This window comes from Ornithorhynchus anatinus, chromosome 17, assembly GCF_004115215.2.
Source record: "Ornithorhynchus anatinus isolate Pmale09 chromosome 17, mOrnAna1.pri.v4, whole genome shotgun sequence".
Lineage (NCBI taxonomy): Eukaryota > Metazoa > Chordata > Mammalia > Monotremata > Ornithorhynchidae > Ornithorhynchus > Ornithorhynchus anatinus.
Window position 1 is genome coordinate 18,668,478 of NC_041744.1, and position 23,849 is coordinate 18,692,326.

The 23,849-nt window shown below is 55.8% G+C and overlaps 1 protein-coding gene across 4 annotated transcripts in view; it reads right to left on the reverse strand.

Annotated features, from left to right (window-relative positions):
• Positions 1-19,563, reverse strand: part of NCAM2 (neural cell adhesion molecule 2) — a 244,275-nt gene extending 224,712 nt beyond the window's left edge. For 2 of the 4 annotated variants that reach the window (XM_029081674.2, XM_029081673.2), the window contains exon 1: positions 19,377-19,559. In XM_029081674.2, the coding sequence (XP_028937507.1) occupies positions 19,377-19,440 (64 nt within the window). In that variant the 5' untranslated portion in view covers positions 19,441-19,559. Of the gene's footprint in view, positions 1-19,376 lie in introns of all 4 variants that reach the window. The other 2 variants (XM_029081675.2, XM_029081676.2) reach the window with 2 other exon arrangements.
• Positions 19,564-23,849: the final 4,286 nt, after the last annotated feature.

The window sequence follows — 23,849 nt, forward strand, 5'->3', positions numbered from 1 at the left end:
GGGGAAGCGGGGAGGGATTGAGGAGACTCGGTCAATAACCTCCGACCGGTGGTCGAGTCCGTTATGTCTCGAGCTCCTCTCAAAGACCCGAGAGCCCACCCCCCGGCCTGCTGAATTCCCCCTCTTGGACCGCTTAACAGTACCGCCTTCTCTCCCCTCCTCGGGAATTTCTCGGGAGCTCTTCCCTCCTATCCTGACTGCAGATGTTTTGCTCGGAAGATAGGTTCCTTTTCCCCTCGTGCGAGAGAAGATTGAGGTCAATCGCCCAGATCCCCGGGGCTTTCCTCAATGCACAGGAAAAAATCTATTAAGTATAAATCTTAAAAGACGACTATTTCTGAACAGGAAATCTCAGCAAATTACCTGACTGGAGGACAGGCCAGTTTGAAATGAGAAGGTTTCCTCATCTTGGGGGTTTAAAAAAAAGTTTTTTAAAACCCCCAAAAAACAAAAAAAACCTGTTCCAAGTTGGATCGCACCAATTCCATTAAGTGGTGTGGCTTAGTGGATAGAGCACAGGCCTGGGAGTCGGAAGGACCCGGATTCTCATCTCAGCTCTGCCACATGCCTGCTGTTCATTCAATAGTATTTATTGAGCGCTTACTATGTGCACAGCACTGTACTAAGTGCTTGGAATGTACAAATCGGCAACAGAGACAGTCCCTGTCCACTGACGGGCTTACGGTCTAATCGGGGGAGACGGACAGACAAAAACAATAGCAATAGACAGAATCAAGGTGATGAACATCTCATTAACAAAATAAATAGGGTAATGAAAATATATACAATTGAGCTGTGTGACCTTGGGCAAGTCACTTTGCTTCTCTGGGCCTCAGTTTCCTCATCTCTAAAACGGGGATTCCACGCCTGTTCACCCTCCTACTTTGACTACGAGCCCAATGTGAGACACGGCAGTTAAAACCGTTCTTGACACGGAGTATGTGCTTAATACAATCATAATAACGGTGCCCAACCTGATTAATTGGAACTAACCCCAGCGCTTTATACAGTCCTCGACTCATAGTATGTGCTTGACAAATACCATAATAATAATCAGTGTCCAACCTGAATAACGAACTAAATCCGGCGCTTTATACACTTCTTGACACCTAGTAAGTGTCTACCAAAAAACATAATCATAAATAAGAATAGTAAGGATTGTATGCTGATTAACTTGCATCGACCCCAATGCTTTGTACAGTTCTTGGCTCATTGTAAGCACTTCACAATCACTACAATTCTTCTATTATTATCACTACTACTACTACTACTAATGAAAAAGCGATGAATCCATTTCCCCTTCCCCAAAAAACATACATTCAGATGATGTTTTCGGAAGAAAGACCGGTCTCGCCTATATCGCCGCCGACCTCTTTCCCAAATCCTACCTCCAATCTGGAACGCCTTCCCCCCCTCATATCAGACAGGTAATTGCTCTCTTCCACTTCAAAGCCTTATCGAAGGCACGTCTCCTCCAAGAAGCCTTCCCTGACTAAGCTCTCCTCTCACTCCGTCTGCGTCGCCCTGACTTGCTCCCTTCATTCATCCTCCCTCCCAGCCCTGCAGCACGTCCGTACATATCTCCAATTTATTTATGCCTATTAATGTCCGTCTCCCCCTCTAGACCGTGAGCTTATTGTGGGCAGGGAATACGGCCGTCGTACCGTCCTCGCCCAAGCGCATCGTACAATGGCTGACTCACAGAAAGCGCTCAATAAATACCATTAAATGCACGAAAGTGGCAGAGCATAAAACTGAAATGGTTTTATCCAGTCTTTTTTGGCTCAGCCTTCAGATATCCCCAGACTCCTATCCAGATGTCTCTTGGAGCCCTTTCCCCCCCGCCTACACACACCCTTGACGCACAAAGAAGGGTCCAAAAATCATGCGGGAATAAACCGAGATGAACACTGATATGAGTGAAGCAGCTCAAGGGCCTCTCAAACCTTGGCTCTGGAGCTGTAGTCAGAGACACCTGGAATGCCACTTCACCAAACTCTAGGTCATCTCTCTTGAGAATCCATTCAGATCCATTTGAAAACCAGAGGCACATATTTCCAACAGGCTAATCCTTTTATGCGGCAAGAAAAACATACTGTATCATCACCTCCTTTCCCGAAAGAGCGAGGCCGTTGTTGGTTAGGGATTGTCTGTGTTGCCGAATTGTACTTGCCGGGTGCTTAGTACAGTGCTCTGCACACAGTAAGGGCTCAATAAATACGACGGAATAAAAGAGGAAACCAGCTCCGTGAATAATACAGAATGGGAAGCCCCACCCGAAAATCATCACGCTAGAGTAAGGGGAAAATCAGAAGCACTGGACCAAGGAACACGGTCTACAGCCTCCTTATGCTCACCCCAAACGAGAAATTAAGAGACGCAGTCTCCCATTCGAGCTGTTCTTGGTCACGTCCTCCCTTTCTGTTGTCTTGGCCCTAATGGGAGGATCTGTTTATTCATCTTTGAACTGCTTACTTGGGTCTGGGGCCTTTTTCATGACCTCCATTGGAAGGATGGGTGGTTGGGAAATTTATATCCATTTACCTCCCCTAGTAGTGCGTAAGCTCCAGGGCAGAGATTGTGTCATTTCTGTTTTGTTAAAAAAACAAACAATAATAAAAATGACAATGATATTTGTGGTATCTGTAAAATGCTTACTCTGTGCCAGGCACTATACTAAACGCTGGGGTGGATACAAGGAAATTGGGTTGGACACAGTCCCTGTCTCATGTGGAGCTCACAGTCTCAATCTCCATTTTACAGATGAGGCAACTGAGGCACAGAGAGGTGAAGTGACTTGCTCAGTCACACAGCAGGTAAGTGGCGGAGCCGGGATTCGTAGCCATGACCTGACTCCCGGGCCTGTGCTCTAATCACTATGCCAAACCATAACCATAATAATAACAATGCCAAGCATTCTACTTAGCACTGGGATGAAGTAAATGAAAGCAGGCTGGAAACAATCCCTGTCCCACAAGCGGCTCACAGTCTGAGGTGGGAAAAAAGAAATAGAATCCTATTTTGCCCATGGGAAAGCTGAAGCCCACAGAAGCGAAACAACCTGCCCAAGGACACACAATATTCTATAAGGTCACTGTGGGCAGGGACCGTGTCTACCGACTTTTATACCGTCCTCTCCCAAGCGTTTAGTACAGCGCTCTGCACACAGCAGGTGCTCATTAAACAAGATGGACTGATAGGCAAGTTGCAAAGCCAGGATTAAAATCCAGGTCCTCTGACTCGCAGGCCTGTGTTCTTTCCGCTGGGCAGGACTGCTTCTCATAGAGATTTTGTTTTTTTTATCAACTTGGGGGAGAACCTCTAGAGCCATGACCAAAGTGATTCCCCTCTAAAAGCGGAACAAGTCCTCAACACCAAGTAAAATGAAGCACTCCCCGGAAGTAAGGAATAGAAGCGTGCTATACTCTCTGGCCAACATTCAGAAAGATACTCCACCAACAAGCACGGTTTTGGGTCAAGTCTTCAGGAGAGCCGCTATCCCAAAGCCACGAGAATTTTCCTCAACACAGAGAATATGAGGGGAAACAGTCTCTCGAGGGGGAAATAAAAAATCAGGTGTCATTGGAGCCACCTGATGCTAACACAAACCTCCACCGACCCTGAAAAAAATGACAAGATTTGGGACCCCTGGGGAGGGGGGAAGCTTTCAAGCTCACTCGTTCTCTCTTCATCCCTATTCGATGATCGGGGTGATGAACTGTAGACATTACGGTTGCTTTCAACTGTCACAAAATCGGCGATGTTTATTGACTGTTTACCATGTGCATATCTCTCTTCTATTCTTTCTCTGTCCACAAGGAGCTTAGTCATTTCTACCGCCAACTGTGCCGTACTCTCTTCTCCCAAGTCCTGAGTTTAGTACCCTGCACACCCTAAGTGCTCAATAAATACCATCGATTGATAGAAAGGAACACGGGCATTAATATAAAGATATTATGGACACGCGCATTAGCTCCGTGGGGCTGAGGGAGGGGTGAAGAGCAAATGCTTAGAGGATTCAGATCCAAGTACACAGGCAACCCAGAAGGGAATAGGGAGTCAGGGAAGGCCTCTTGGAGGAGGTGTTAGTTTGATAAGGCTTCGACGGTGGGGAGAGAGGTGATCTGTCGGATAGGAACGGGGAGGGAGAACCGGGCCAGGAGCCAGACGCGGGCGAGGAGCCAGTGGCGAGATAGAGGTCGTCCATGTACGGCGCGTAGGCTGGCAGAGTGAGCCTGCTGGTTTGTAGTAGGAGATCGGAGAGGTAAGGTAGGAAGGGGTGAGGAATTGCGCACGCCAGGAGCATCTGACTTATGATCGCCGTCTATCATGGAAATGAAGCTCACAAAATGACACTCGCCCCATCTGCCGAAACTCTCAGGACTCGTTCCAAGACTATTTTCATTCAGTATGGAGATTGTAGTCACTGCTGGGAGGCCTTCAGAATCCAGAAAAATCGGGGCCTTCCCAGGACATCCAAATGAACATGAAACCTTTCGGGGAGCTCTGTGGAGAAGGCTATCAATCAGGAGAGCGTGGGCTGAGAGTTTCTCAACCTCCTGCTGACAAGAGTCAGAGATGACCAAGGGGCACTGAATTTTTTAAGGTCTGGCTCCGTCAATTCTGACACGGCCCACTCAGGGGATTAATTAGAGGCAAAGTCCCTTGGTTGCAACGGGGTCGGGCCGTAGAGAGCCCGACGCTGATGCCGAATCGCTGGCCCGAGGTGCCGAGGAAACACGGCGACCGAGGCGGCCGGCTAGCGGCCCCGCCGACGGACCCCGGGCCACGGGTCCCGTCCGGCCAGCCGAATCCCTATTCGGCTCTAACGGGATTCCTCATCTTCCCCTCTATTCCCTCACTGCTCCCCCTCCGTTCCCAGCGCCACCATCCTCCCTGCCCCAAAACCCCGGCCACCGGACCACACCCTGGCTTCTCCTGTCTTTTAACTACAAAGTCTTGCCTCACTCAGAAAATAACAACAGTTAACATCGACGACGAGAAAAACATCATCAACAAGAATAACATCAACAGTGCTAAGAATAACATCAACGATGACAAGAACAACATCAACAATGACGAGAACAACAAAGAGTAACAACGAGAAGAACGACGACGACGAGAATAACGATAACCATAATGACGGTGGTATTTAAGCACTTACTATGTGGCAGGTACTGTACTAAATGCTGAGGTAGATAGAGGAATGAGTCAGACACAATCCCCATTCCATAGGAGGCTCGGTGCTCTGGCCCAAGGCCGGGCTCAACAGAAACCTTTGATGAAGGAATATCAACAAACGATCTCCTCAAGACAGGTAAGAGTCGGTGTTACCGATGATCCGAGGCTTCCGTTGCCCCTGGACACCCTCAGAACTCAAGGTAGTTCCGCCCTTAGAAACCTATGGAATCTTTAAGGTCTACGACGTCCGTGTAGGCATCCGCCCGGCCCAGTGGGAAAAGCACGGGCCTAGGAGTCCGAGGACGTGGGTTCAAATCCCAGCTTCTCCACGTGTGACCTGGGGCAAGTCACTTCACTTTGCTGGGCCTCCATCGCCTCGTCTGGAAAACGGGGGGATTAAGACTGAGAGCCCCACGTGGGACAGGGACTGGGTCCAACCTGATGATCTGTATCTACTCCGGCGCTTAGAACAGCGCCTGGCACATGGCAAGCGCTTAAATACAAAGATTATCCTGATCGTTGTTAACAGACACCAGGATCAACTCAGGTAGAGGGAGAGTGTGGCCTCCGGGTGCTAGGCAGCCGCTGTCCTCAATGAAAAGAACCATCATCAACTGCCACGAATCCATTTAGTATCCCATCATCCAGCCAGAATGCTTCAGTGACCAGCCATGTGTCCTGAATACTGAAACAATTATAACTGGTGTTTCAGAGCTGTCCGTCCAGAGTAAACAAGAATACTAAAACCTCATCTATGTACAAAAGGCACGCATTCGCTTCGGGACTCCGAAGAGAGGAAACGCTCCCATCTAGGCCATCTGCCTACCCCAAATGTGGTCTAAAAAAAAAGTGTCACGAAGCGACAGGCCCGTGGGTCAAGAGATTAAGCCGTTGCCCCTCAACTGAACAAAGCCAGGGAGCTCGGTAAATAGCTTGGTATAAACCTAGATGCACCTCCACAAGACGGTCTGGTTTCATTCCCTCCAAGAGAAGGAAGTAGATAGGCTTTAACCTGGTAACTGAATGAAGCGAAATGGAGAGAGCCACTGAGGTGGAAGATTCCCTTTTCCATCAGGAGCCAGCTGACCGGGTGAGAGTTCACCTACTATCCTTCCGGCTGAGCCCAAAATATCAACCAAACAACGTTCAGGTGCACGCTACATGAATACGTGTGTATACGAGACAACTCTGCCACACCCTGGTGGTTGAGTTCTTGAAAAATCCAACTCCTAGCCAAAAAATCATCGTTCATTTACTGGAAACGTGAGCATGAAAGCCACAGGCCCCCGGGCACGGTTATGGCTTAGCTTTTCAACCAGAGCAGAACAGCTCTTCCTCCAAATTCAGATTTTTATCATCACTGAGGAAAACATTTCCACCAGCATTGTAATCCATTTTCTGCCTGCTTGCAAGCAGGGTGCTTACAAAACCGCAGTCTGATTACTACAGGTAAGACAAGGAAAACCCGATTCCCTCCTTGAGAACGTAAATATTATTACTTTGTACTAATACAATGTGTGGACAAATCTAGTATGTTCTCCAGGAACCGGATCTTTCCCTTTAAGAAACATTACAGCGGAATAGTAATAGAATCACGAATCCTTGCAATAATCAAATATTACGACGATTAAGGATATACTGTTTAAATGTTCACATGGAACACAGGATTCAGCAATGAATGTAATGCAGCTGTCCCCCTTCCGGACTGTAAGCTCGTCGCGGGCAGGGAATGTAGCGCCCAACCTTGTGGGTTTTGTACTTACCCAAGCGCTCAGTGCACAGTAAGCACTGGATCAATACCACTGATGGACGACTCTACACCGCCTTTCTTTAGGCCACTACTGTGTTGCATTCACAATGCGCTGAGGTCATCGAAGAGCTAGCTATCATCACTCACGCACCAAACTGACCGCCGTCACCGGTGAGGGGAAAGTCATCCGGAGTTTCGCAAACAAAAGACCGGTGGTTTTGACGGAGAGCACCCCTCATCCGCTAAAACTCCGGCGACGCACCGGCACGTGTCAATGGGGGCCGTCCTTCTCCGCCAGAAAGTACCGTGCCAAGTCCTGAAATCGATCCCCGGCATATCTAAGTAGCCATTATCTGGACGATGAAAGGATGGCTTTTGGCAATTGATGACACGGCTCTGAATTGATAACAAGACAGCCTCTTTGACGCTGGGAAGGGAGGGATCGTTTGGCACTGGGAGCGCACCCTTACATCTGGGTTAAGCTGACACCACCACGGCCTAATTCCAGTTCGGGCAAGAAGAGCCGGTCCAATCGTGAGGCTGCTGAAACCGATCCACTTCCGATTCGGCTGTTTTTAAGCATCGACGCATGGGCAGAGTATACGAAATGGCTACACTGTTTCTAAAATGTCCAACGTGGATCTGTTTATAAGGTGGAGGCCGAACAGAACCCCCTCAGAGGCAGAAAAGGAATTAGTCTAGGCTACCGGGGTGCGGAAACGATAAATGCCTTAGGTAGAGAACCTATCGCAGCTAATCAGCAAGCATCCCCACTTGGAGAAAGGCAAAATGGAAGCAACAGAGAGCAGACAGAACACCTTTCCACAGTCGGGATGCCTCGCACGGTCCGAGCCGGCGAAAGATACGCACGACGGTCTCGGCGGCGAGAACGTCAGCGCCACGGGACGGGGTCTCGGGTGTCCCGCGGGATGTCCCGGGGTGTCCCCGGTCCTCCCGGAAATCGGAGCCCGGCTCGGGGCTCCGCACCGCCTGGAATTCGAGGGCGGGGGAGGTCCGGATGGAGCCCCAAATTGTGACCCCTTCCAGCCCCAGATGCAGTCCCCAAAAAGATCAGAGAATCAGAGAGCGGCAAGCATCGGTGAGGGACTGCAACCTCCTGTGGGCTGGGATCACGTCTACTCTACTGGATGGTGCTCCCCTCAGGTCAGTACGGCGCCCAGCACACATCACGTGCTCAGTACACACCTGTCGACCGACCGACGGAGTTCGCGGTGCCCCATTCCCCGCTTCCGGCCCTCAGACCCTCAGGTTCTCCGAGGCAGATGGCCACCTGGGAGGTAAAACGGATTTCTCCTCAAGGACAAGGAACCGCGCCGCCGCGGAACGGTACACAACTGACCCTGCTCTCTCATCATCGTCTTCAAGGTCTACCCGTCAGGGACTGACTACAAGGATCCACAGGTCCCCGTGGTAAACTAGAGGCCTGCGGATATCTCATCTTCAGTCAAGCAATCCATCGTATTTACTGAGTGCTTACTGGGTGCGGGGCACCGTATTAAGCGCTTGGGAGAGTCCAATATAACAATTTCACAGAAATTGTGAAGAAATTTCCTGCCCAACATCCCCGACTGCTAACTCGGCACCGTCCCGGATCCAAGCCCGCCACCTAAGCAAATCGAACGGCAACCGGGAGGCATCACTCCCGTCTAATTAACGCCGGACACTGGGCCGACGGGAGGCATAACCCAAATGCTCAGAACCCAAGACAGGAAGACTACAGGCCACGCTAACCCGCTGAAAGCTCTGTGAAACATTTCTTTCGCAAGACAAGATTTCAGACTTACAGTAACGTTTTAACCCCTTTTTTTAAAAAAGAAAAAAAGTACACGTCTCAGCTGAAGTCAAAGGCATTTAAGAGCACTGGCAAAATGTTAGGATGCAACGTACTCGTCGGTATTTCCCTGAGGAACGCTGTCAACTAGTGATGGCGGATGGGCCCGTTTCATACATTCTCAGGGGGTAGAAGAGACGCTTAAAACATAGAATCGGGTACTCGCGTAGGTAACTCGGAGCACGGCTCACCCTCGCCGACGGGCGGCGTTAACGGTCTGACGTTTGGAGGGAGGATCCCCCTAGCTCAGACCGGATCCAAGTTCCCTTCGAGTCTCGCCTCGGCGTTGCCTGAACTTGACACATCCCGGGCTCCTCGCCAGCCGGCGAGTCGCGTAGGGGTCAAGGGGACGATCAAAGAGAATGATAATTATAATTGTGGTGTTCGTCAAGCGCTTACTGTGTCACAAGCACTTCTCTAAGCGGTGGGGTAGATAAAAATAATCAGATTGCACATAGTCCCTGTCCCACATGGGGCTTAATCTCCACTTTACAGATGAGGAAACTGAGGTACAGAGAAGTGAAGTGGCTTGCCCGAAGTCACACAACACACACGTGGCAGAGCTGAGATCAGAACCCGGGTCCTCTGCCTCCCAAGCCCATGCTCTTTCCAGCAGGCCACGCTACTTCCCCGAGGAGGTGAAGCCGAGTAGTAGGCGAAGAACCGATGAGACACACTCGGGGGGAACAGGACTGGAAGACAGGTCTCCTGGGTCCCCAGCTCCAGCCCTCCTCCTCCCTGGGGCTTCTAGAACCCTGTTTCTCTTTTTCTAATAATAAATAATAATAATAATGGTATTTGTTAAGTGTTTACTATCTACCAAGCACTATTCTAAGCGCTGAGGTTGATACAAGATAAGTCAGGTCGGAAACAGTCCCCGTCTCACATAGATAACCCACTCCATCCCCGTTTTACGGATGAGGTAGCTGAGGCCCAGGAAAGTGAAATGACTTGTCCAAGGTCACACAGCAGACACGTGGAGGATGAGGGATTAGAACCCATGACCTTGGGGCTCCCAGGCTCGTGCTCTATCCACTAAGCCACAGGAGTCATAAAGGTATTTTCTGGCCCATTCAGCCTCGCCCCGGATCCCACATCAACCGACTCCAACGGGGGGCTTGCTCAACTATACCGAGAGAGACTTGCCCTGCTCTGCCATTTCTTCCGCCAGTTCACCCGAGGGGTCCCGCGCCCCGTGCCCGGTACGATCCCGGTCTCAGAGCCATGGCCAATTTTCTCTCGAGCCTGTGGCCTCATAACCACCACCCCCCGACCCGACATTTTCGATCTCTGGCACGACTGACAGGAAACATTCGACATCAACCTCTTCGCTCACCCACCTTCCCCACTCTTTGATTCGCCCCCCCGATTCTTCCACCTCAACCATTCCGAAGGGTGTCGCCTTACGTTACCTCTGACGTGCACAGATGATACAAATGAGAGTTCCCGGTCATATTTTATGGCAGGAAGGGGCGCCCATAAGACTTTCACGATGAACACGGTGAAGGTACTCAAATCTCCTACCTCCCATTTCAGTTAGAGAAGCAGCATAGCCTAAAGGAAAGAGCACGGGCCTGGGAGTCGGGTGGCCGTGGGTTCTAATCCCACACCTCCACTTATCTGCTGTATGAGCTTGGACAAGTCACTTAACTTCTGTGGGCCTCAGTTCCCTCATCTGTAAAATGGGGATTAAGACTATGACCCCCTATGTGGGGCAGGGACTGTGTCCAACCCGATCACCTTGTATCTACCCCGGCGCTCAGAACAGTGACCGGCACATAGTAAGCGCTTCAGAAATACAGTAATTATCGTCGTCAGAGTCTAAATGCAACGTCGTCATAGTATTTTCTGTGACGGGACTCTTCAGCTTGGTACAGACTACATCAAATGCTGATCACCGGAAAATGTCATTTCATTTTTAAGGGAGACCTGTTCAAAACTGGGCTCAGAACACGAACTCAACTATTCGAAGCACCGGGGTTCTCAAAAGAATGTAAACCATCTAATTCGTCATTACAGATGACTTCAATACGGTGAGCATGCTATAAAGGCAATCATCTCACACACTCATCGGGCTGTTGGAAACCAAACAACTCGAGAGCTTCTAATGGGGTTGTTTCGCTCCCTCCACTTGCCTTTTAGATTGCTTCGTTTTGATCGAATGCATTGTCTATCTAAAATCCAGCTGTGACAGGCTCCAAATCACGCCCAGATAGGCAGACAAAAGAACGAAACATTTGGCTCACGAGGTTCAACAATCGACGTCTTCAAAATAAAATGGAAACGCAGTTAAAACCCTCCGTCACCGAGCCCCATTGTTCCGAGCCCGACGGGCTCGATCGGATCCCCGAAGCCTTCTCCGCACACATCCATCGGTTCCAATTCCCAACCAGCTAGCACTACGGACACAAGTACGCGTGGGGCTCCGTACGGGTATGTCAGTTTTGTGAAGATAAAAGCAGAATCCCTTTCGGGCCGATCGGAAATCAAGAGGCTCTATTCAAGCTAAATTTCCACAGTTCATCCGCAAGCTCAACAGGAGTGGAAAGATGTTTGATTTTTTTTTTCTTTCTCCTTCATGCTATCCGTTAAGCAGTTACTACGTCCCAGACACGGGCGCTGGGTTAGTTACAGCTTAATTACGTTGAATGTCATCCCTATCCTACATCAACGCATCGATCATATTTATTGAGCGCTCACGGTCGGCAGGGCACTGTATCAAGCATTTGGGAGAGCGCAGCACGGTAAAAGAACAGACACGCTCCCCGCCCGCAACGAGCTTACAGACTCGCAGGGCTCAGAGTCTTCATCCCCATTTTACTGATGAGGTCACTGCGGTTCAGAGAAGTGAAGTGACTTGCCCAAGGCCACACAGCCGACACGTGGCGGAGCTGGGAGTAGAACCCAGGTCCTCCTGACTCCCAGGCCCCTATCCCCTGGCCAACATCGCTACCTTAAGCGAGAGAAGACGACAGAGTCAATAGATGAGATCCCCACCCTCTAGGAGTTTAGAGATCAAGATGTGCAGAACACTGCTCTAAACCTTGGGGCGATACCATGAATGAGCAGAGGTGATGTGCCTCCCTACCAGACAGGCCAAGGAACTGGACTTGTCCTTGCCATAACCGGGAAGCGGCATCGCCTCATGGAAACAGCCCATCAGAGGACCCGGTCGGTCACCTCAACTTTGCTACCTGCCTGCTGGGTGACCGTGGACAAGTCACTTCACCGCACCTCCGTTTCCTCAACTGCAGAATGGGGATGCAATGTCCCATTCTCTCTCCGATTTAGACCACGAGCCCCATTTGGGGAAGGGACGACGTCTGACCCGATGAACCTGTATGCATCCCAGTGCTTTGAACAGTGCTCGACACAGAGTAGGCGGATACTGACCAGATGCTGTATAATTATCTACTGCCGAGGCAAGAAACAAGGTCTCCAGGACTACCCCTTCTGAACTGAGGCTAGCATGCATCAACACCATCACCACATTATTTTTGGACTTCACTCAAAGGTGGCACAAGTCATGAGGACAAAGGGGGTTTATCCCGGTGAAAATCAATAATGATGTTCTAAAAGGGGTCTGACTTTGATGTCCTTATCCAAAAGTATCGGCTAATTCTCTCGGATTGTACTCCCAAGGGCCTAGTACACTGCTCTGCACATAGTGAACGCTCAATCAACACAGTTCGATCTATTGATTCACAAGTGAAGCAAGCCCAGTTGTGAGGAATAAGATGAGCTTCCAGACATGCGCAACGTATCAAGCCGCAACCATCTACAAGACAGGTAGGTCGGTAAAAAGAAATCTAGATGATGGGTCATCAGTTCTCCTGAAAACAGTGGAAAATTTTGTCCAACTACAAATGCCCATAGGAAGGAGTTGCGTTTCATTGCGACAAAAAAACCAACAAACGACGAAAAAAAAATAACTCAGCTCCCTCTTTGCTCGAGCCCAGTACTGGGTGGCAGGCTACGTCACCACAGACCTCATGAAAATTCATGAGAGGGTGACCAAAATCCAGATGGTTTCAGAGCACTGCTCAACCCCCCGGCATCACAGGAAGAGTAGGCCTGATTCCCACGAGTCCCATATTCTCAACGCCAACCTCCGACGACCATGACCTCTCTTTGAGAACCAGAGGAATGCACGTGAGGCTGGGATTTGCGATTCCTGCACCTGTTAATCCCGCGCCTACTCCTGGGAGGCCTCATTTCCGGACACCGGGAGAAAAATCAGTCATCGGTATCGACTGGGTGCTTTCTACGGGCAGAGCACTGAACTAAGCACCTGGAAATGTGGAGTACTACACAATTAGCTGAGAAGTTCCCCATCTGGAAGACCCAGTTGGGCAACAAGGAGCTTTAACAAAGGCTTGGGAGATTGATTTCTTCTTCTTCCCCCCAGCCCACTCCTTGCAGGGAAACAGTATGGCCTCGTGGATAGAGGACGGGCCTAGGAGGTCTAAACCTGCTTCCACCGCTTGCCTGCTGTGTGACCTTGGGCAAGTCACTTCACTTCTCCTACCTCAGTTCCCTCATCTGTAAAATGGGGATTGAGACTCTGAGCCCCACCTGGGACAGGGACTATGTCCAACCCAATTTGCTAGATTCCACCCCAGTGCTTAGTACAGTGCCTGGCACCTAGTAAGTGTTTTAAATTCCAGAATTATTATTCTTCCTTCCCGCCTCTCTGCCCCACCCAGGAGGGAGGAGAGCCGCCCACGTGTGAAGCGCATTAAGCCTCTGCCACTAAGATCACCCACTGCCCCCGGGGCTCACGCGGGGCTGGGGTTGACGGGAGCCCTGATGGTTGGCCAGAAGAATTGGATGGGGACCCTTGGACATGTACAAGAACGTTCACGACAATAACAGGGACTCACGGGGAGGCAGCTTTTCTCTTCCACCAATTCAAAGCCTTTCATGTTTCATTAGCGCACATGTGGTGGGATCACAAGAAGCTCCATGGGTGGAGGCGGGCCTCTGGGGAATGAGAGTGAATGTAGGAGAGAGTTTGAGGGAGAGGGAGAGGAAGAGGGAGGAGGAGGAGGGAGAGGAGGAGAGAAGGAGGGAGAGGAGGAGAGAAGGAGGGAGAGGAGGGGGGAGAGGGAGAGAAGGAGAGAAGGAGGGAGAGGGAGAGGAGGGAGGAGGGGAAGAGGAGGAGGGGGAGGGAGGGGAGAGAGAAGGGAGGGGGGAGAGAGAAGAAGGGAGGGGGGAGAGAAGAAGGGGGGAGAGAAGAAGGGAGGGGGGGAGAGAGAAGAAGGGGGGGGGGAGAAGAAGGGAGACAGGGAGGAGAAGGGAGAGAGACAGGGAGAAAGGAGAGGAGAGACAGGGAGAAAGGAGAGGAGAGACAGGGAGAGAGAAAGTGAGGGAGCGAGACAGGGAGAGAGGGAGAGAGAGGAAAGAGACAATGAGTGAGGAAGAGAGAGTAGAGGAGGAGGAAGGGGAGGAAGGGCAAAAGGAAGCGAGTAGGGCACCGCCCTCCCCCCGCCCCATGAGGTGACTGGTGGGCACCTGACATGGTGGAAACACCCATCAGGTGGTAGAGGGCTTCTATGATCAACCACCCTGGGTCCCCTGGGCCACAGGGGACACAACACTTGAATCCTCCTCACAGAGAAGCGAGGAAGCGGGGTTCCTTCACGGGCGTCGGGAGGAGGAAGGGACTCGGGCTCGGAATCCCTTGACCGGGCTGGGGCTCGGGGCCTGCCCTCCTCATCCGACACCGCAGATGAGGCACGCCGGCTGACGGACCAAACGTAACACGGGACGGGTTTAAATCGGGAAAGACTCAGAGAAACAGCCCGGCCGCCGTACAGGTTTGGGGAATGGGGCCTGAAGAATCTGACCCCCGAAGAGACGGCATATCAGACGCCTAATAGTCGCCGACAACCGGTTTCTTCCTCCCTCCTGGCTCTGACCGATTCAGTGGCCTCCCCACCCCAGACGGGATCCGAAGTGCCTCGAGGGCAGGACGCCTGTCCAACTCCATCACCCTCTCCCTAGCGTTTAGCAGTCACCTGTCCAACCCACCAATGCTATGTATTGAGCACTTAATAATAATGATGGCATCTATCAAGCGCTTGCTGTTCCCTCGTTCATTTATCGAGTGCTTACTACGGGCGGAGCGCCGTACCTACGCGCGAAGCACCGTTCTAAGCAGCAGCGTGGCTCGGTGGAAAGAGCCCGGGCTGGGGAGCCAGAGGTCATGGGTTCGAATCTCAGTGGAGAGAGCCCGGGCCTGGGAGCCAGAGGTCATGGGTTCGAATCCAGGCTCTGCCACTCGTCAGCCGTGTGACTGCGGGCAAGTCACTTCACCGGGCCTCAGTCACCTCATCTGTAAAATGGGGATTGACCGTGAGCCTCAAGTGGGACGACCCGACTCCCCCGTGTCTCCCCCGGCGCTTAGAATAGTGCTCTGCACATAGTAGACGCTTAACAAATTCCAACATTATCATCATTCTAAGCACTTACTGCGTGCAGAGCACTATATTAAGCGCTTGTGAGAGTCAAGTACAACAGAGCTGGTAAACATCTTGTCCGCTCACAAGAAGCTCACCCGGATTTTGTGAAATAGTATCGACTAAAGGGCTTGAAGGCCAAGTCGAATAACGAATAAAAAGGGTGTGATCGGGTCCCTCTTCCCCTCCCCCCCCCCCGATCTTAAATATTTTACGGGCCAGGTCTTCCAGATGGAAGAGGTGAGGTTGGAGGGGGCGGGGAGGGGAGAGAAAAGGGTCAGAGTGGGGCAAGAAAAAAAAAAAGCCCCAAACCTCGGTCGAACCGGGAAAAGATGGCACTCCCATTTCGTTAAAGAGTCAGCGGCGGCATCGGGCCCGACGAACTCGGTTGGCTAATTATGATCTCGCCGCGCCCTAAAGGTAGCTCCTCTCTCACTTCCGTCACTTCCTCCACTCGGACCGGTTCGAAAACGCTTCGAGGGCTTTAAAAAGGGAACCCGGCCTCGTCGCCTTTCCTCCCCCGTCCTAAATGCACAACCCTCGCCCAAGCCAAGGCTCCGTCGAATCCCCTGCAACTCCGCCGTGGCACACCTCCATCGGCAAGGCGGGTTTGGGCTCTTTCCCTACCCAGAGCCGGAGGAGGCTCGCCGAACGTCAAAAAGCCTTTCCCGGAAGCATCCACGGAGCGACGGGCTCTGCAAGAACTGGATTTTATTTTGGTTTTTCGCAAGAGCTCCCCGTGGAAGGCCCGCCACCGGCCTAATGAACGGAATGAACATGCCGGCCTCCGGGAAGGCACCTGGGAGAAATGCAAACCTCCTGTGAGAGATCTCCAACCTCCCAGGACGCTAAGAGGGCCCCCCACACGCATATACCCATACACACAAACACGCCCACACACGTATACGGTGTATACGGTGTATACGGCGAGCGGATCCTTCACATCCATCTGTGCGCTCCAGACCGTGGGCTCCTTATGGGCCGGGGACCCGTCTGCCGATCCTGCGGCACCGTCCGCCCCCCGAGCGCTGGGTCCGGCGCTCTGCACACAGTAGGAGCTCGGCCAAGGCGACTGATATCACTTTTCCCTCCGTTTAACGCGCCCGAGACTTGCACGAGGCGGGGCCCGAAAGCGTTTGGCCTCGGCAGCGCTGGATCGCGAGGTCCCACCAACCCAACTCCCTCCTTTTACAATCCAGCTCCACACCGGTCTCTCTCCCAAAATCCGGATCCACACCTACTCGCTTCCTTCTAAAACCCAGCTCTCCACCCGTGTCCCTCCTCCCAAAATCCAGCTCTCCACCCGTGTCCCTCCTCCTAAAATCCAGCTCTCCACCCGTGTCCCTCCTCCTAAAATCCAGCTCTCCACCCGTGTCCCTCCTCCCAAAATCCAGCTCTCCACCCGTGTCCCTCCTCCTAAAATCCAGCTCTCCACCCGTGTCCCTCCTCCTAAAATCCAGCTCTCCACCCCTCTCCCTCCTCCTAAAATCCAGCTCTCCACCTCTCTCCCTCCTCCTAAAATCCAGCTCTCCACCCGTGTCCCTCCTCCTAAAATCCAGCTCTCCACCCGTGTCCCTCCTCCTAAAATCCAGCTCTCCACCCGTGTCCCTCCTCCTAAAATCCAGCTCTTCACCCGTGTCCCTCCTCCCAAAATCCAGCTCTCCACCCGTGTCCCTCCTCCTAAAATCCAGCTCTCCACTCGTGTCCCTCCTCCTAAAATCCAGCTCTGCACCCCTCTCCCTCCTCCTAAAATCCAGCTCTCCACCCCTCTCCCTCCTCCTAAAATCCAGCTCTCCACCCGTGTCCCTCCTCCTAAAATCCAGCTCTGCACCCCTCTCCCTCCTCCTAAAATCCAGCTCTGCACCCCTCTCCCTCCTCCTAAAATCCAGCTCTGCACCCCTCTCCCTCCTCCTACAGTCCAGCTCTCCACCCTTCTCCCTCCTTCTAAAATCCAGCTCTACAACCGTCTCCCTCCTCCTACAATCCAGATCTCCACCCGTCTCCCTCCTCCTACAATCCAGCTCTACATCTGTCTCTCTCCTAATATCCAGCTCCACACCTCTCTCCCTGCTTCTAAAATCCTGCTCCCCACCCCTCTCCCTCCTCGAAAAATCCAGCACCCCACCCCTCTCCCTCCTCGAAAAATCCAGCTCCACACCCCTCTCCCTCTTTGAAAAATCCAGCTCCACACCCACCTCCCTCTTTTGAAAATCCGGCTCCCCACCCACCTCCCTCTTTGGAAAATCCAGCCCCACCTCGCTCTTTTTAAAATCCGGAACCGTCTCCCTCCTTCTAAAACGCAGCTCGGCCCCCCATCTCCCTCCTTTTCAAAATCCAACTCTGCACCCTGACCGGGAAGACACTTTCCCATCCCGTTCCCTCGGAGCCCGAGGGGCAGTTTTCCCGAGGGGACGGAGCACGGTGCCCCCCATCGTCGCCGCCGCTCTGCACCCCGAAAGGCGCTCGGTCTCCCCGGGGCCTGCGCCCCTTTCAAATTAACTGCCCAAGGAGAAGGGGATGGAGAGCTGGAGGTGATTAGATGGGCACCTGCACCTTACAGCCTCCAGCTCATGAACGGAGCACGAGCAACGGCTCACCGAGACGTTTTATTAGACGCCCTCCACATCGCAGCGCTTACAACGGCGCTGGGCACCTAAGAAGCGCTCAACGAGTACCACGGTTACTATTTCAGGGGTCCCCTCCTCATCTCGGCCGGGGAGGGCTTCGAATCGAGGTGTCCGTGAGCCCCAGGGGAGACAGGGACGGCGTCCCACCCGACTTGCTCCTCCCCGGCGCTTAGCACGGTGCCCGGCCCTTACGAAGCGCTCGACGGATGCGGTTATCGTTGAACGCCCTAAGAGCGATCGTCATTTAAATCCGCCCCACGGGGGGGTCAGATGAGCCAACGGGGAACGGAGGGAGGAGGAAGGCGGGGAGGGGGGGGTCCCTCCTCCGTCCATCCCATCGATTTATTGAGCGCCCGGCGCGGGGCGGCGTACTAAGCGCCGGGGAAGACACCAGACGAAACCGACGCCTCCCCTCTCCACGGGGAAGGCTTTTCACATCCACGGGGCCGGGGTTAGGGGGCGGAGGGCGAGAGGAGATGGGGGGAGGGGGCTAGGACAGCATCTCATCGCCCCCCACGCCCCCCAAAAAGGGGGGGAAAGAAAAAATTCCATGGGAATCCACAAGTGGAGTTCTGGCGCCCTCCGCTGGACCGAGCGGGAAACTCAGGGATTGGGAATTTGGGGGGGGGGGGGGGGGGGCGGTCGGGAGACCCTGGAAAACCCCAATCCAGCCCCAACTCCCCCCAAAGATGATTCCGGGCCCCGTCCCGACCGCATGGGGTCCTCCACCGTCCCGACATCGCGCACCTGGAGATGCCCCGACCCCTTCCACCGCCCCCCCCCCCAATTTGTGCAGATCCTAAAAGAAGGGGAGGGGGCAAGGGGAGACCCCCCCCCCCCAATCGTGACTCTGTCGAGCCGGTGGCTGGGGAGCGAAGGCACGTCGGGGTCTGTCGCGACAGGGCTCCGGTCCCTTTCGGGACCCGGGACCCCCCTCGGACGGCCGGGGACGCTACACTCCGGGGAGGGGGCGGGAAAGAAAAATCAATGGGAAAGGCATCGGGTTCGAATCCGAGCGGGACCCCCCCCCCCCCCCAACCCCATCCAGGTGGGTCGCGGACCCCCGGGACCGGATCCGCATCGGAGTCTCCCCCGCACGCCTGGCCATCACGCCTCCCTCGTCCCCCCCCCGCCCCCCCCAAACCCGAGCAGCCCCCCAAAAGGACCGTCCCAGCCTCCAACCCCGGCGGGAGGGGAAGGGGGGCGTCCGGCACAGCCCGCGGTTCCCTCCCGCGCCGGGGGGGGGGGGGTGGGAAGGGGAAGGGTCCCTCCGAGGCGGGGGCGTCCAAAGCGTCAACTTCGGAGGCTCCTCTTTGGGGGTGCCCCCTTTTCGGGGGGAGGGGGCCGCAGGAGGGCCGCCACGTCCAGGCGCACCGTCCCGGCTCTGCGCCAAGCCCGGACCGGCCCCCCCGAACACCGCGGGGTCGCCTCCTCCGGGGGGGCCTCCCGGGAGGGGGTGGGGGGTCCCCGGCATTTTGGGGGGGGGTCGGGGGGGGGTCTCCTACCTTGTCCGCCGGGGGCGAGCGGGCCGAGCAGGTGGAGGAGCAGGAGCCGCAGGAGGCGGGTCATGGTGGGCCCCCGGGCCCGGCCCCGCGGGGACCCCCCTGGGACGGTCGCCCCCCGGGCGGACGCGGGAGAGGACCGACCGGCGGGCGGACGCGGGAGAGGACCGACCGGCGGGCGGACGCGGGAGAGGACCGCCTGCACGCCCTCCTCCCAGCCCGCCGCCGCCGCCGCCGATCCCTCCGCCGCCGCCGCAGCCCCGCCTCCCCCCGGCCCCCCCCCGCCGCCGCCGCCGCCGCCGCCGCGGATCCCTCCGCCGCATCCCCCCCCCCGCCCCTCCCTCCTCTCCCCCCCCCCACGTGCTGCGCGGACTCGCACGGGGATGGGGAGGGGCGCCTGCACGCGCACGGGGGGCACGCGCACGGGGGGCACGCGCCGGCATCGTGTGTTCCCCCCCCCCCCGCCCCCCCGGACCGACCCAGGCGGGACACGGGACCCCCGCCCACCGCCTCCCTCCCTCCCTCCCATTCCCTCTTCTCCCTTCTCTCCCATTCCCTATTCTCCCTACTCGCCCCCCTCTCCCATTCCCTATTCTCCCTACTCTCCCCCCTCTCCCATTCCCTATTCTCCCTACTCGCCCCCCTCTCCCATTCCCTATTCTCCCTACTCTCCCCCCTCTCCCATTCCCTATTCTCCCTACTCGCCCCCCTCTCCCATTCCCTATTCTCCCTACTCGCCCCCCTCTCCCATTCCCTATTCTCCCTACTCTCCCCCCCTCCCATTCCCTATTCTCCCTACTCTCCCCCCTCTCCCATTCCCTATTCTCCCTACTCGCCCCCCTCTCCCATTCCCTATTCTCCCTACTCGCTCCCCTCTCCCATTCCCTATTCTCCCTACTCCCCCCATTCCCTATTCTCCCTACTCTCCCCCCCTCCCATTCCCTATTCTCCCTACTCTCCCCCCTCCCATTCCCTATTCCCCCTTCTCTCCCCTCTCTCCCATTCCCTATTCTCCCTACTCTCCCCCCTCCCTCCCATTCCCCCTTCTCTCCCATTCCCTATTCTCCCTACTCTCCCCCCCCATTCCCTACTCTCCCCCCCCATTCCCTACTCTCCCTTCTCTCCCATTCCCTATTCTCCCTACTCGCCCCCCTCCCCCATTCCCTATTCTCCCTACTCTCCCCCCTCTCCCATTCCCTATTCTCCCTACTCGCCCCCCTCTCCCATTCCCTATTCTCCCTACTCCCCCATTCCCTATTCTCCCTACTCTCCCCCCCTCCCATTCCCTATTCTCCCTTCTCTCCCATTCCCTCTTCTCCCTTCTCTCCCATTCCCTATTCTCCCTACTCTCCCCCCTCTCCCATTCCCTATTCTCCCTACTCGCCCCCCTCTCCCATTCCCTATTCTCCCTACTCCCCCATTCCCTATTCTCCCTTCTCTCCCATTCCCTATTCTCCCTTCTCTCCCTTTTCCTATTCTCCCTTCTCTCCCTCCCTCCCTTTCCCTATTCTGCCTTCTCTCCCTCCCTCCCTCCCTTTCCCTATTCTGCCTTCTCTCTCTCCCTCCCTTTCCCTGTTCTCCCTTCTCTCTCTCTCTCTCCCCCCACCCTTTCCCTATTCTCCCTTCTCTCTCCCTCCCTTTCCCTATTCGCCCTTCTCTCCCTCCCTCCCTTTCCCTATTCTCCCTTCTCTCCCTCCCTCCCTTTCCCTATTCTCCCTTCTCTCCCTATTCTCCCTTCTCTCTCTCCCTCCCTCCCTTTCCCTATTCTCCCTTCTCTCCCTCCCTTTCCCTATTCTGCCTTCTCTCCCTCCCTCCCTTTCCCTATTCTGCCTTCTCTCTCTCCCTCCCTTTCCCTATTCTGCCTTCTCTCTCTCCCTCCCTTTTCCTATTCTCCCTTCTCTCTCTCTCTCCCCCCCCTTTCCCTATTCTCTCTTTTCTCTCTCCCTCCCCCCTTCCCTTTCCCTATTCTCTCTTCTCTCTCTCTCCCCCTCCCTCCCTCCCTCTCGCCTCCTTTCCTCCCTCTTTCTCCCTCTCTTCTCTTCCTTTCTCCTCTCTTCCTTTCCCTCTTCTCCTCTATCCATCCTCCTCTCCCCCCCCCCCCTTCCATCTCCCTCTTCTCTCTTCTCCCTCCTCTCTCTCTTTCCCCCTCTCCCCTCTCCGAGGTACCGACGGGGGCGGCAGGAGCCGACAGAAGCCAGCGGTGGGGCCGGCTGCCGCATGGCTCCCCCTCCTCTGGCCCGACGGGGCCAAAGCCTCGGGGAGGGGGGCGGAGAAGGAGAGAGCGAGTGAGGGTAGAGCGTTGGGGCCGGCATCCCGTCCGACCTCCGATCCCCCTGACCGGGGGCCCTGGACCTCCTCCCTCCTCTGCCTCCCTTCGCAGAGGAGAGGGGTCGGTCGGCTGGGGGGGGGGGGGGGGGGCTGCAGGGAGGCGAGGACGCAGCCGGACGGGGGCCGAGGGTGGAGGGACGCCGGGCCCAATCGCGATCCGTCACCAGACCACCCCGCACATCCCTTTCACGCAGGTCCCCGGCCCGGCCCCGACGTCCATCTGACCCTCGCCCGCATCCCGCCTCTGGCCTGGCCTGCCCGCTTTCACCCTGGCCCGCCTCCCGCCGTTGGCCCGGCCTGCCCTCTCTCCTCAAATCCAACAGACCGCCACTCTCCCCTCGTTGGAGGCCCTGTCGGAGGCCCGCCTCCTCCAAGAGGCCTCCCCAGACTAAGCCCCGCTCTTCCTCACCTCCCGCTTCCTTCCGCGTCCCTCTCCCTCGGCTCTTCCCCCGTCCCAGCCCCGCGCCGCTCGTGCGTACACGTGAGATCCCTTCGTATTGACGTCCGGTTCCCCCACCCACCCACCCACGGAACACGAGCTCGCCGAGGGCAGGGACCGGGCCCGTTTTACCGTGCTCACCCCGGCGCTCGGAACGGCGCCGCGCCCACGGTAAGCGTTCGGCAGACGCGACCGTCAACCCTTCTCGCTGAACGCGACGGTGACGAGTCCTCCACCTGGAAGGGGTTGTGCGTGTGCGGGTTGGGCGGGATGAAGGCGCGGCTGGGAAACGATGACGATCGTATCCCTCAGGTGCCTAACTCCGTGCCAGGCACCGTCCTGGGCACGTTCCACGGATGGAGAAGCGGCGCGGCCCAGCGCGGGCCCGCCGAGGCGGCGGACCTGGGTCCCGATCCCAGCTCCGCCCATCTTCCGAGGCCAGATCCTCGACGAGTCCCTTCCTATCTCTGGGCCTCGGTTTCCTCGACTGTAAAATGGGGATTCACGACCCGTTCCCCCTCCTACCTAGACTGGGAGCCCCCTGGGAGACGGGGCCCGGGTCCAACCGGATTGACTTGTATCCGGCCCGGCGCTTACAACGGTGATTGCCACCGGGTTAAATACGATAATAGCGATAAGTAGTTGAGGCGTCGAGCAGTTCCCGGCCTTGTCCAAAGTCACACGGCGGGCAAGCGGGGCGGGCAGCATTCGAACCCAGGTCGCCCGACCCCCCCCCCCCCCCCCCGGCCCGGGCTCCGACCGCTAGACCGCGCCGCCCGACTTGCCCGAGCGTGGGAGAGGTTCTCCACGGGGGGTGCGACGGAAAGTTCTTGCGCCTTCCCCGGCTCCGACGGGCCGACCTCTGGGGATCGCCCTCGGCCGCCCGGCCCCACGGCGCCCACGTACGGATCCGATTCATTTCCATCATTCCCGTCGCCCTTCCCTGACGGAGCTCGGTGCGGGCGGGGAACAGGTCTACCGGCTCCCCGATGCCGTACTCTCCCCCAGGAGCTTAGCGCGGTGCTCTGCGCCCGGTAAGCCTTCGACGGATGCCGACGACCGGCGAGGGTGGGGGCGGAGGGGCCCGGGCCACGGCTCGATTTATCGGCTCCGAGAGAGATGGACCGTGGGGGGCCGACCCGGGGGGCCGGATCCGGGGGTGGGGTCGGACACAAATGCCGACCGTCACCTGGGCGGCTTTTCCCAGCCCTAAAACTCTGCCCGGTTTCCGGCGCCGTACCGGTCTGGGCTACGGGAGGGGGAGAGTCGGGCAGAGGCCGACCCGTTCCGTTCCTAACTTGGACCGTGGCTGGCGAGCGGGAGGCCGTCCGGCCCGAGTCGAAACTCCCCCGTGCTGGGCAGCGGCGACGTGGGAGAGAGTCGAGGGCGGGGACTCGAGTTGACCACACTGAAGGTGGCGAGGGTGAACCGCTTCTGGATTTTGACCGAGAAAACCCTCCGGATTGCACGAGCGGAAGGACTGCGGGTGGACGTGCGGCCTTCTGCGAGACGCGTCCGCGGAGCCGCTCCGTTGTCGGACGCGACTCGACGGCTCAGCACACAGGAGGCGCTTGATAAACGCTATCTGTGAGATGGGGATCAAGACCGTGAGCCCCACGCGGGACAACCCGATTCCCCCTGTGTCTACCCCGGCCCTTAGAACGGTGCTCGGCACACGGTGAGCGCTTAACAGATACCAACGTTATCAT